General features: G+C 43.5%; 2 protein-coding genes across 2 annotated transcripts; both read left to right on the plus strand.

Moving 5' to 3' along the window:
• Nucleotides 1-1,337: 1,337 nt before the first annotated feature.
• On the plus strand, nt 1,338-6,210 carry nepro (nucleolus and neural progenitor protein). The gene is made up of 9 exons (XM_056290096.1): nt 1,338-1,422; nt 1,718-1,872; nt 2,123-2,211; nt 3,327-3,455; nt 3,603-3,680; nt 4,190-4,506; nt 4,818-4,876; nt 5,002-5,219; nt 5,316-6,210. The coding sequence occupies exons 1-9, from the start codon at nt 1,338-1,340 to the stop codon at nt 5,653-5,655; spliced, it is 1,470 nt and encodes a 489-aa protein (XP_056146071.1). The 3' UTR covers nt 5,656-6,210.
• A 3,189-nt stretch (nt 6,211-9,399) lies between these two features.
• On the plus strand, nt 9,400-10,416 carry psmb7 (proteasome 20S subunit beta 7). The gene has a single exon (XM_056289530.1). The coding sequence runs from the start codon at nt 9,446-9,448 to the stop codon at nt 10,277-10,279; it is 834 nt and encodes a 277-aa protein (XP_056145505.1). The 5' UTR covers nt 9,400-9,445; the 3' UTR covers nt 10,280-10,416.
• Nucleotides 10,417-12,967: the final 2,551 nt, after the last annotated feature.

Raw genomic sequence — 12,967 nt, forward strand, 5'->3', positions numbered from 1 at the left:
ATTAGTTGAATAACTGCAACCAAGCCTACCTATTCAGGGTTGCAGTGAAACCCCTACAGGACAAAAAGGTTATTTACAGGAATTGTGCAATATTACTACCGTGCAATATATATGCTTTGTGTCTCACAGTAATTTGTCTTGCACCTCCTTAAAGCACACCCCTATTCTACTACACCTCTTTTATGGCTCGGAGCAGCACTCTTTTTTTGTTTTTTGTTTTTTTAACTTTTTATACTTATTATATTTAGTTTCTGATATATTAGGACGATTCTTCAATTTGGGGCACTTTTGGCTTTTGAAATTTTGAAGAAAAAAAATTGTTTCTATTTTTTTATTTTTCAAAAGCTCTATTAAGTGGTCTAGAACAAATATCTTAGCATAGCTTTGATCGTCCTGCAAAATAAGTTTGATATTATGATGGTTTTTTTGCAAAGTTGTAACAGCAAAATGTGATGGCGATGACAATTTTCACTGTTTTGGAGAAAAAGTTGGCTAAGTCTTAGACTTGCTAAAGTACAATGAATATACATGAATAAAGTGACATTTCTTATTTCTGAGCTAAAATCCTCAATTAGTAACTTGTTTGGTAATGACGCCTAATAAACATACTCTCAGATCAGGACATACACATCTTCAAATTGCTTACATTTGTGGACATGAAAAAGTCACGCTTCTGCCATGACCGCTCATGCGCCTCTGCTCATGCGCCTCTGGCACTTCTCGTTTCCGTGGCAACCACATTGTTGTTTGAAGAAACGTCATCGCTCTCTAAAATGTTCGGCGTCATGGTAATGACACATGTATGAGGGACAGCGATATTTAACTATTCAAAAAAATGTGCAAATTACACATATATAAACCGTATGAATTTGAAATATGTCTTTTTAAATCATTATGAGAAAATGCGAAGTAAAGCTCCAATGCATTTAACCATGTGTATTATAGAGGAGAAGTTAAACAAAGTCTGGGCTGGGGACAAGCCCAAAACAGTGAAATTCTGGCACACTTGAATTTTCAGCATACTGAAAAAGGTATTAAAATGTCATCATTGAGGCACAAATCTTTTTTTTGTTCATAGCTAACACAACCTAAGTCCCTTAATTGAAGAATCGCTTATTAACTTATTCTTACCCCTTGTCTTGCTGTGTGCATGTTGTGTACGCCCCTCACGCACCGAGCCGGAGCCAGAGGCGGCGGAAAGCGTCCCTGTGCCTTTAAACGGAGATGGTGACGTAACGACGTATTTACGCTGCTGTGATAGGCTGCTACTGTGATAGGCTGCTACTGTGATAGGCTGGGCTGAGTTCCGCATATCGTCCGCGTGTGCTGCGGCAGGTATGGCGGAGGAGCCGTGGAACAGGGTGGATATTCCTCCCCCGGGCGCTGTGTCGTGTGTTCGTATGCGTTTGGATCGCAGAACAGGTACGACGCGATTATTGATCATGTCCGGACTGAATCCCCAGGTCACGTCTGGCTGATTTCAGAATGGCGTGTTTATCTGTGGGCAGCGTTTGCCTCCTGCAAACCGCGTGGGGGTGTGGGAAGGTGCCAGCGTGTTAAGTTTGCGAGTTAACAGCGTTACAGCCTCTCTCTCTGTGTGTGTGTGTGTGTGTGGCGTGGGTGGGTGTGTGTGTGTGTGTGTGGCGTGGGTGTCGCCCTGCTTCTGCACGGGAGAGTTGAATCAACTTAAGCCAATGAGTGTCGTTGTTGTTTTCAGGCGCAATTGTTAAAAGCCTTCGTGCGGAAAATGATAAAGTCGCCAAGCTGCTGGAGAGCGAGATCCTGCAAACGGAGATACGGCTGCTGTATGAGCTGCTGTATATTCTGCACAACAGTTATGCGAAGAATAAGACTTTCAGGGTCTTAAAACAGGTAAGATGTCATGACATCACGTTCACATCTGACACAGATACGTCATATGTGGCACTTCCAGAAGGTGTTTGGATGAAACGTGGGTGGGTCAAAACATCCATATGACGATGCCCTTACTCCCAATCAGGAACATTAAAGAGCAGCCAGAGAAGGAGCTTCTATTCTCCAGTCTGTTACAACAACTGGCATTCTTCTCAGACAAGCTACTCATTTTTTTGGGGTGGGGGTCCTGTTCATATTTGTCTCCCAGGTTGAGCAGTGCATCAACAGGTTGAAGGAGATGAAGCTGCACATGGCCTTTCGAGACCTGACTGATCTGTGTCCAACACAGTTACAAAGGTAGTAGATTTCTTTGGTTTTGAATAAAAGCTTAGTATTGTTGATAAGGTTAATTATATCATCACCAGCCTGGTGTTCAAAGATAATCTTTATGCGTGCTCAATAATCCAGGTGAGGAAATCAATGAATCAGTTTAATCAGTTCATCTGGACAAAATGTTTACTGACAGAAACGTTTCATTGGAGTGATGAAACGTTTCTCTCAGTAAACATCAGTTCATCTGGACACAATGTTTACTGACAGATACGTTTCATTGGAGTGATGAAACGTTTCTCTCAGTAAACATTGTGTCCAGATGACCTGATTCAGCTTTCTTTGATGTTCAAATATGGGTTAGCCGAAGAATGTATAGCAGAATTTGAAGACGCAACGGAGCTATTTTGGCCTAGTCAGAAGTCACACACGTGTAAAATAAACTTTTCGGGTGCTTCATTTGTTGGCCACATTGTTGGTGGAGCACAGGGAGCAATAACTTGTGAAGGCTTCGGCCTGATTTATTTTCATAACCCCATTCTTTAGCTTGTTAATATGGCTGTTTAACTTCATTATTTTGCGTGCCTTTTTTTATTCACATTTTGTTTTTATTCGTATTGATCCCCTATGTGGTCCTTCCATTAGAATGTTATGCTTTGTAATATTACTATTGTAAAACTGCAACTCCCAAGAGGAAGTAGCCCACTAAGGGTGTCCACGTGTTTGTTGCATACAGCTGATTGAGAGAAGCAGAGGGGAAACTTTTGTTTGTCTTCCCAGTCTTTGTCAGTATTGTATGCTCTGAAGGAGGTCTTTTGACCAAAAGCTTTGTCTCTAAATAAAGTGGAACCCAGCGTTAGGTTAAAGGGTGTGGATTTTCTCTTTCTACATTTTTAGATGGCCATAAAAAAACATTCTTCAGTCTAGCTAAATCCCTTTGTGACATACAGTAGTTTTGAAGCATGTGTGATGCAGACTGATTGTCTGTAATTGCTTTTTGCATACTTGCAGTGATATGTGTGTGTGTGTGTGTGTGTGTGTGTGGTTGGAGCTCTAAGAACAGTAGAAAAGTAGACTGTAGTGAAGGTGATGATGCAACGAAATAGTAACTTACAATAAGCATGTTTTTGTGTGATATTTAGAGAACTGGCGATTGAAGCTGGCGAGTGTAGCTTGCCCAGTCAGCCTATGTTGGAGTGGCTCTGTCTCAAAGTGCTGGGAGCTGCCAAACTAATGAGCTGTACAATAAATCACTGCAGCAGAGCCTTCATGTATCCTTTTCTTCCAGAGGTTGCACGCTTTCAAACCGTCTCGATAATGATCCTTTACCACCAGCCATGCTCTGAATCTGTTAATGCAGGCCCTTCTGCCAGATTTGGCCTACTTTGTGGGTTTGCCCTTAACTTATTTCCCCCCAGACTTGTGAAGCAGCATCTTGGATCCGAGCAGTTCGTTGTCTTGAATGTGGTGTTGGCCAGCATGCTCAGTCGTCTATGGTGAGTCCTTTTAAGGAATTTTGGAGGATGGTACACCGTCTTATTAACCATCTTTGTATAATCACAATGAAAATTAAAGCTGCAACAAGGAGTTTTTCGCTGATTATTTATCAATCTCAATTTAATTTTGATGCCTCTATATGACCGACATAATCAAATGAGACCATCAGAACGTTAGATATGTTTATATTGTGGTTCCAAATTCTTGTCTTTGCGTTAGAATCCCCATGAAATCTGATGAAAAATAATTTGTGGCACACAGACATGATAGCCACACTTAGACATTCATTACCTCATGCCTGTATATCTTGCAACAGCTGTATTTAAAAAAAAAAAACACCACTGTATCACTCACTCTCTTCAAAACACATGCACAAGCTACCACAACCACTTCTGTCCACAGGGGCACGCAACAGCAACAAAAATCTGAAACTCCTTTTCATTTAAGAAGTGCAAATTGCCAACCTAGTTTTTGCAGTCTGAGCTCACCCGACTTTGTACCCTTTCAGGGCATTTTTCCGGGGTATCCTGGCAAACCTGGCCCCTCTGTACCAGCTGATTCTGCAGCTGCTCAAAGAGGTTTCCTGCAGTCGGCCCATGCCTTTCCTTACAAATTTCTCCCTGCCGGCAGACATGGCTCAGTTCCTTGGGACCTCTGATGCTTTTTTACTGACCATGCAGCCGCCCAAGGGCCCGTCGGCTGCCAAGTCCTCTCAGCCGGACAGCCATCAGAAAAGTAAGATGCAGCGGAAGAGAAACTCCAAAACCACCGCTGAGGCAAGGAGACGGAAGACACAAGAAGACCTTGGAGTCCCCATCCAAAGAGGTTTTTTTTTCTTCATTTTTTGTTTATTATTTATTTTGTATTATGTTGAGATCTTCTCAAGAACGGTGGAAATATTTTACCAGCCTGTTGGTCATGTACAGACAGCATTCACATGAAGACCTATAGAGTCACCTCTGGTTATTTTGAAAGGTAACGCGTAAGACAACTGCAAGTGCAACTGTAGAAAACTAGTGTGCAATTTAGGGAGGGTTTTTTTTTTGTACACATGGCTATGCTATTAACTATTAAACTAAATAACTATTTCATTTACTCATTAGCCATACTGAAAGGAAGTAAATTTTTCTTTTCAGATGAAGTTTATGACATCGATGCAAAGTCGTTGCTTCAGGGCCTCACTAATTTTACAAAGGTATGTGAACCTAACTGCTGTATTCTTGTTCTTTTGTGTTTAAGTGCAAATCATCATTTATCTATATCTGCTTCCTGTCACCATTTTGTTCCAGTGTTATAGATTCATGACCTATCTTCATGTAGGTGTCCAAGTCTTCCTCAAAGGAGACACAAGGGGTTAGGCAGAAACAAAAGTTCCAGAAGCAAGTGAGAGCAGCCAGTACTTTCACGGATATAGCGACCCACATGGAGGACATGATCACCTGGTGCAAATCCCAGAACTTGAAGCGGGAAAAGCGATATCTGTCATTCTTGTACTTGAAGTGCCAAAAGAGGAAATCTCTCGAGTCAGCCGGTTACAAGTAAGGGGGAATCTACAGTGTCTGGATTTGCTGACCTCAAGCTGGTTATTTTAGATTCCTACATGTCACACTAACTATGTCTGTCTGTGTTTTTAGACTCCGGAGGAAATTGAGGAGCTTCAAACAGGAGGCTTGCTGGGCCTCGTCTCCCAGAGGATCGGTCCCCAGGACCCTGCTTCCAATTACTACACTGTGGAGGAGTTATCAGCGCAGAACTCGTTGCCAGTTGCTTAAGACCCGATATAGGTCCACAACAGTCCGAGTTGGCGCCAAAAGAAAACGGGTGGAAAGCCAAAGGGAGAGGACTGGGTTATTGGTGCCTGAGGGTCACACTAAAACTCGGGACATCAGAGCTTCAACTGACACAACACCTCAGACCTCTGCTTGTGGGAAACAAGATGAAATAGATGATATATTTTCCTCCATGGGATTCTGACATTGATTTATGATGGGATTGCATCCAGCGCTTTACCTTTGCCCCCATCCATAGGGTTAGTGGTTGTGTCAGGAAGGGCATCCGACGTAACATTTTGCCAAATCAGTATGCCGATTGACAAGACCATTCCGGATCGGTCGAGGCCGATATAACTTTCGCATTTTTTGGATTATCAAAATTATTTTAATAACTTTTGGTCATGTCACCGCACGATTTGAATCGACCATAGATTTGAGTCGCGCATGCGTACACAGCGACAGAGCGCAGTGTTGGTCGAGCAAGCTAGAGAGTGAATGAAGAGAGTGAGCGGCAAAAGCAAAAACAAAGTTTTTCGAAGGTTTTTGATCACCGCAACCACGAGAGGTTCTTCATAATACGGCCATTACTGTACACAAAATGCTTTAGGCTGATAGGTCCAGTAGTTTGCGAGATTAGCCGCAGATACACGCGCGTGCGACCAAATGTAATAATCCCTTCCATACTATCCGCCTGGTGGGGATAGTAAACAAAGTGGATATACTCAAGCGATGTAACTGTCCATCCATCCATTATCCAAACCGCTTACCCTACCGTCAGGGTCGCGGGGATGCTGGAGCCTATCCCAGCAGTCATTGGGCGGCAGGTGGGGAGACACCCTGGACAGGCCGCCAGGCCATCACAGAGCAAAGAGAACAAAGCAAAAAAAAAAGGAAACACAAACAGCCAACAACACAGTCTACCCAGTGCAACACAGTCCAAAAACTCCACTGTCCAGAGAACGAACGCCAGCAGAGATGACTGTCAGAACTGCCAGTCTGCATGGACTAGCAGTTAGCTTAGCCTGCCCCGCGTCCATGTCCTGTCAGCCGCTTGTGTTTCCTCTTCAGGCACAGCTCCAGGCAGGGCCATGGTCCTTGGGCCCATCGGATGCAGCAGACCAGACTTCCTCAGCCGATCCAGCCAGACACATTGGACACACCTCCACAACACTCCACACAACGACAAACGTATACGCAGACAAAAATACTGCACACTCGACGCTAGGTGAGGCTGCCGCCAGACCGCCTCAGCGTTTCCTCACAGGCAGGGCCATGGGCTAGCAGTTAGCTTAGCCTGCCTGCCCCGCATCCTCTCGGGGACGGCCATGGGCTAGCAGTTAGCTTAGCCTGCCCGGCTTCCGTGTCCTGTCAGACCTGACACACACAGTATTAACTTTTCCTCCATTTTACTGTCCATACCTGGCTGCCTGCCTCATTTCTATTGGCATTGAGTATTAGTCACAGCACACTGCGCCCAAAGTTCAGCCTAGTGGCGTCGCGGTGCGGTGCAAGCCATTTATTCTATAACAATTTACAATTTAATATGAATTAAAATTCATATTAATCGTGAAGATTATTATTCAAGATAAAATACATGTAATTTTAGTGACTGAGTAGATTATTTTCCTTTTGAATTTACTTACCTTCATATTTCCTTTTACCTGATTGGTTAGTTGCATAGTAACCAGGATTTCCTGTTGGGTTGTTTTGTGTGTTGTGCAGGGATTTTTTTTTTTTTAGTATTTACCGTTTAATATGGCACTCTTTTTTTTCTTACTTTATTGATACTTCAAATACATTCAAACATAGCAAAATAGAGACACACGAGACACCACAAAAACAATAGTTGAAGATAAAAAAACAATAAAGACACAAAAGAGAAAAGCAAATTATAAAAATAACAGAAAAAAATAAACAAATAAAGGCGAGATCATATTTTATGTAAACAGATTCAGAGATTTGCAAATGTTGATAGTTTTTAAAGCCTTTGTGTTTTTTGAAGTAGAGATTGTCCTTATATATTGTTCAACTTCTTTTTTAAGTGCAAAGAGTTCAGGCTTTCTGTTGGAAAATTTACATTTATGTATATGAAACTTGGCTAAAAATAAAAAACATATTTATAAAAAAGAATGCATCACCATCTTTGTGATTAAAATTATGAAAACCAAAAATAACATTCTTATAGTAAAGGTGAAAATCAGAAAAGACAAAATCGGCGATAAACTTGTGGAAGTCTCTCCAGAATTGATAAGTGAACTGACATGACCAGAATAAGTGGACACATGTTTCAGGATGCATTTGGCAAAAAGAACATTCAACATCTATATCATTTTTAAACTTTGGTCAATATTGTTTTGCAGGGTAGAATTTGTGTAGCAATTTAAATGAAATCTCTTTGACTTTGTTAAAAAAAAATCTTTGTGGTAACGACCAAACTTTCTTCCATTCAACATCATTCACAAAGTTGTTCCAAAAAAATGTGGCTGGTGGGACGGAAACTAGGCTATCCTGAAACATGGCTCTTATTCTGGAGTTCAGAAGTTTACATGATGAGAAGCAGACAGTGCCAAGAGGAGACTGTGACACATCAGGAGGGTTGAATGATATGAGAGGAGAGCTGCCAGAGGACCTGAATAACATGCACAAACCAGAAGGGATAGCATCAAATACCACCGAAAATTCTCTAGGCGTTACTGGTACATTATATCTCATTAGAAATTCAGAGTAATTACATAGCAGCCCATCTTTTTTGAACAATTGACCAACTAAAACAAGACCATTGTTAAACCATCTGTCCAAAAACAATGTTTTGTTCTTATAAACAATATTACAGTTGTTCCAGATGAAACAGTTCTGTGGAGAGAAATTGTGTTTGTATATCAATGCCCACGCTAAAAGGACCTGGTTGATGGAAGTGAGAAAGTTTCAGAGGTATTTTTGTAATGCTCTAATTACATAGCAGCAGGAAATTAAGGCCGCCTAATGTGTTGTGTAGGGGACACGTGAGAGCTGTAACATGTGATGACGAAGTAAAGCTACGTCAACCATCATCTGTGTCCATCCATTCATTTGTCCGCCCGGTGATCTACCAACAAATATGAACCCCAACCTTACATAGTCATAGCAAATGTTAGCCATGAACCCCTGTGAATTAGTTGTAAGTACCGGCACATGTCGTTAAATTAAATTAAAACATGACGATGAAATGACTGAAATCAAGCGGCAGTCTGTTTTGGAGAAGTAGTACAGAACAGGGGAAAATTATTGAAATAAATAAAACTAAGTGGAAATAAATGTATATTTAAACCAAAATGTTAAGGCAGTGCAGGAGTTACACATTGAAGCTATGAAAGTGCTTGAAAATCGTTATATTTGCTATATCTTGGATATTTGGAGCCTATTAAAATGTAATAATCCCTTATTAGCATCTCATCTGAGCTCAGCATTTGAGTGAAAAATGTGCAAGTGTAAGAAGAAAAACAAACGATCGTTCAATGAATGCCCGGATGTAAAAAAAATAAAATAAAATAAAAAAAGAATGCCTGGATGTCTCCATGTTGGTTCATAGGGGGTCGGTGTAACGCCCAATAGTTCAAAATCCTTATTTCAAATTATTGATAGAAAAAAAAAATCAGAACATTGGATCCAATACTTCAAATCGCTCATCACCTGAAGTACGTGCTCGTCAAATAAATGCGGAGTTTATTTATTTGTTTTTTTTCTCTTCGATTTTCTCATTTTTGCTTTAAGGTTTTGAAAATGTGAAATCTGCATTATCGGTACCCTCAAAACAAAAGGCTTTCCCCCGGAAGAAGTCCCTGGGCTAAACCATTTCCACCAAGGGGCGGGGGGGTAGGGGGAATAGGGGGTGGAGCCAGCGCCGAACTTCGCTCTTATTGGCCCGCGGGTCGTTAAGCGCCGCCTACGCAGCCCCGTCACTGCCGGGGTTTGGGTGACTCGTCATATTTGTTACCAAGGCTATCTCAGTAGCAATGGCGACGTTGTCCGTTTGTCAGCCGCCGCCCGGGGGTTTCAGTTTCGACAACTGCAGGAGAAATGCCGTTCTGGCGGGGGAAGTCGCCGCGATCGGACTCGGCGCACCGGCGGCGCGTAAAACAGGCACGACCATCTGCGGTATCGTGTTTAAGGACGGCATCATTCTCGGAGCCGACACCAGGGCTACGGAGGGCATGGTCGTGGCGGATAAGAACTGCTCCAAGATCCACTACATCTCCCCCAACATATACTGCTGCGGAGCGGGCACCGCCGCAGACACCGAGATGACCACCCAGATCATCTCCTCCAACCTGGAGCTGCACTCCCTCTCCACGGGCCGCCAGCCTCGGGTGGCCACCGCCAACCGCATGCTCAAACAGATGCTCTTCAGGTACCAGGGCTACATAGGCGCCGCCCTCGTGCTGGGCGGGGTGGATTGTAATGGGCCCCACCTTTACAGCATCTATCCCCACGGCTCCACCGACAAGCTGCCCTATGTCACCATGGGCTCGGGGTCCCTGGCAGCCATGGCGGTGTTCGAGGACCGCTACAAGCCCGACATGGAGGAGGAGGATGCCAAGCAGCTGGTGCGTGACGCCATCGCAGCAGGGATCTTCAACGACCTGGGCTCCGGCAGCAACGTTGACCTGTGTGTCATCACCAAGGGCAAGGTGGATTACCTGAGACCCCATGACGAGGCCAACAAGAAGGGTGTGAGAGCCGGCGACTACAAGTACAAAAGAGGAACGACGGCGGTGTTGACGAAGACCGTGTTCCCCCTGAAGCTGGAGGTGGTGGAGGAATCTATACAGACCATGGACACCTCCTAAAACCACTTCTGCGTTTAGCTCTCTGGAAATTAAGTAGTACCGCCCCCCCCCCAAACTCCTCTGCGTGGTTAAAATGGCATGTTTTTGTCCACAGTTTTCAATAAAATGTGCTGATTTAAGCAGTGTTTCCCCCCCCACTGACCTTTTTCAAGTTTGTTGATGTGAAGATGTTGGTTTATAAATGTAGGAGTTCACTTGGTCAGGAATGGCAACTGGACAGTGTGAATGCTTTTATAAATGTCTCGCTAACCAACTACTTTGACAATTTGATTTTTCACGAATATTTAAACTGCTAAGCTGCAAATGGCAAGTTGAAAATATTTTCTAAAGCTGCCAGACACTTATTTTCCATATAACCAGTGGAAGACCGGTTGGGTAAAGTGCTACATAGATAAGGTTTGTTATTATTATAGCCATGCAGGCTGACGGTGAGGACCCGGGTTATATAGAAAACCACACAGCACCCAATATGGCCACCGTTTATTTACTCTCTATGGACTCTTTTAATCTCTATTTAGTACATCTTATAACAATAAGAATTGTGAAATTCAGTCATATTAGTCAAGGTCTTAACACAAAAATGCAGAGCAGGGGATGTTAACATGATGATTTATTTCCAACATGTAAAGAAGCCAGATATAACATACAGAGAAGCCATTGCCAATCATCTGAAGTGGCCAAGAAGCATACTGGCACCGATTTTCAAGAATAAGGGTGATGTGCAGAACTGTAGCAACTACAGAGGTGTAAAGTTGATCAGCCACAGCATGAAGATTTGGGAAAGAGTAATAGAAGCTAGGTTAAGAGGAGAGGTGGTGATCAGTGAGCAGCAGTATGGTTTCATGCCAGGAAAGAGCACCACAGATGTGATGTTTGCTTTAAGAATGTTGATTGAGAAGTATAGAGAAGGCCAGAAGGAGTTACATTGTGTCTGTGGATTTAGAGAAAGCTTATGACAGGATGCCGAGAGAGGAGGTGTGGTATTGTATGAAGGAGTTGGGTGTTGCGGGGAAGTATGTAGGAGTGGTGCAGGATATGTATGAGGGAAGTGTGACAATGGTGAGGTGTGCGGTTGGAATGACAGATGGTTCAAGGTGGAGCTGGGATTACATCAAGGATCGGCTCTGAGCCCTTTCTTGTTTGCAATGGTGATGGTCAGGTTGATGGACGAGATCAGACAGGAGTCTCCATGGACGATGATGTTCGCGGATGACATTGTGATCTGTAGTGAGAGCAGGGTGCAGGTGTAGGAGAGCCTGGAGAGGTGGAGGTATGCACTGGAGAGAAGAGAAATGAAAGTCAGTAGGAGCAAGATGGAATACCTATGCGTGAATGAGAGGGAGGACAGAATGGTGAGGATGCAAGGAGTAGAGGTGACGAAGGCATATGAGTTTAAATACTTGGGGTCAACCGTCCAAAGTAACGGGGAGTGCAGGAGAGAGGTGAAGAAGAGAGTGCAGGCAGGGTGGAGTGGGTGGAGAAGTGTGTCAGTGGTGATTTGCGACAGAAGGGTATCAGCAAGCGTTAAAGGGAGGGTTTACAAGATGGTTGTGAGACCAGCTAAGTTATATGGTTTGGAGACAGTGGCACTGACGAAAAGACAGGAGGTGGAGCTGGAGGTGGCAGAGTTGAAGATGCTAAGATTTTCACTGGGAGTAACGAAGAAGGACAGGATTAGGAAGGCGCATATTAGAGGGACCGCTCAGGTTGGACGGTTTGGAGACAAAGCAAGAGAGGCAAGATTGAGATGGCTTGGACATGTGTGGAGGAGAGATGCTGGGTATATTGGGAGAAGGATGGTGAATATGGAGCTGCCAGGGAAGAGGAGAAGAGGAAGGCCAAAGAGGAGGTTTATGGATGTGGTGAGGGAAGACATGCAGGTGGCTGGTGTGACAGAGGAAGATGCAGAGGACAGGAAGAGATGGAAACGCAGCCGGAAGTAGCAGTAGTAGTTCGGAGTATAGCAAGACCAACACGTTTCCCAAACAAAACCAAGGGCACTTGCTATCTGAAAGGCGGTATTCGACCCAGTAGATCTAAATCCACCTTTAGAATAATTTCTAATTAAAGCCTAGTTTTTCTCGTCACATATGATCACGTGAAATTTCGTACCATGATTGACATCCGAATTAAAAAAAAAATATTGAGGAAAAACTTTGAATGGAAAATATTGTGGAGGAATTACAAGTCCTGTGGCAACAACAGGATCCTAACGAGGCTTATGCTGTCACAGGTTTATTTCGGTCGCCCCGTGGCCTCCAACATGCCCTGCATCCGGTCGTGTTATCCTGGTTTTCCTGCATGCGTTTCCCTGTTTGGTCCGGTTTACCAGCTGGGGGAGGCAACAGCCGCTATAGCTGACGGACTGCGTGGCCATGCGTGCAGGGCAAACAAGACGAAACAACGTGGCAGGTCATGTTGGAGGCCACAGTGCACCGAACTAAAGGTTTGACAAGATAAGCCTCGTTAGTAAGAGACTGGGTTCTGCAGAAACGCTACAGGACTTTTAACTTGAAGCCGATACAGGAAGCGTTGATCTTGTATGGAAAAAAACAAGTAAATCAAGATAAGGAAAAATGAACGAGAGAAAACAGTAAAGGTAAAGTATAAATGTATATATGGGCACAGTACCAAATACGTTGCATGTTAGTTGCTACATTAAGTAAACGAGTTATAGAAGCTGTCCAT

The sequence above is a fragment of the Lampris incognitus genome, chromosome 11 (genome assembly GCF_029633865.1).
Source record: "Lampris incognitus isolate fLamInc1 chromosome 11, fLamInc1.hap2, whole genome shotgun sequence".
Classification (NCBI taxonomy): domain Eukaryota; kingdom Metazoa; phylum Chordata; class Actinopteri; order Lampriformes; family Lampridae; genus Lampris; species Lampris incognitus.

Coding starts and splice junctions, on each gene's coding strand:
- psmb7 (XM_056289530.1), top strand. CDS start 9,446: ATGGCGACGTTGTCCGTTTGTCAGCCGCCGCCCGGGGGTTTCAGTTTC.
- nepro (XM_056290096.1), top strand. CDS start 1,338: ATGGCGGAGGAGCCGTGGAACAGGGTGGATATTCCTCCCCCGGGCGCT. Junction 2,212..3,326: donor TGTCCAACACAGTTACAAAG/GTAGTAGATTTC, acceptor TGTGATATTTAG/AGAACTGGCGATTGAAGCTG. Junction 5,220..5,315: donor CTCGAGTCAGCCGGTTACAA/GTAAGGGGGAAT, acceptor CTGTGTTTTTAG/ACTCCGGAGGAAATTGAGGA.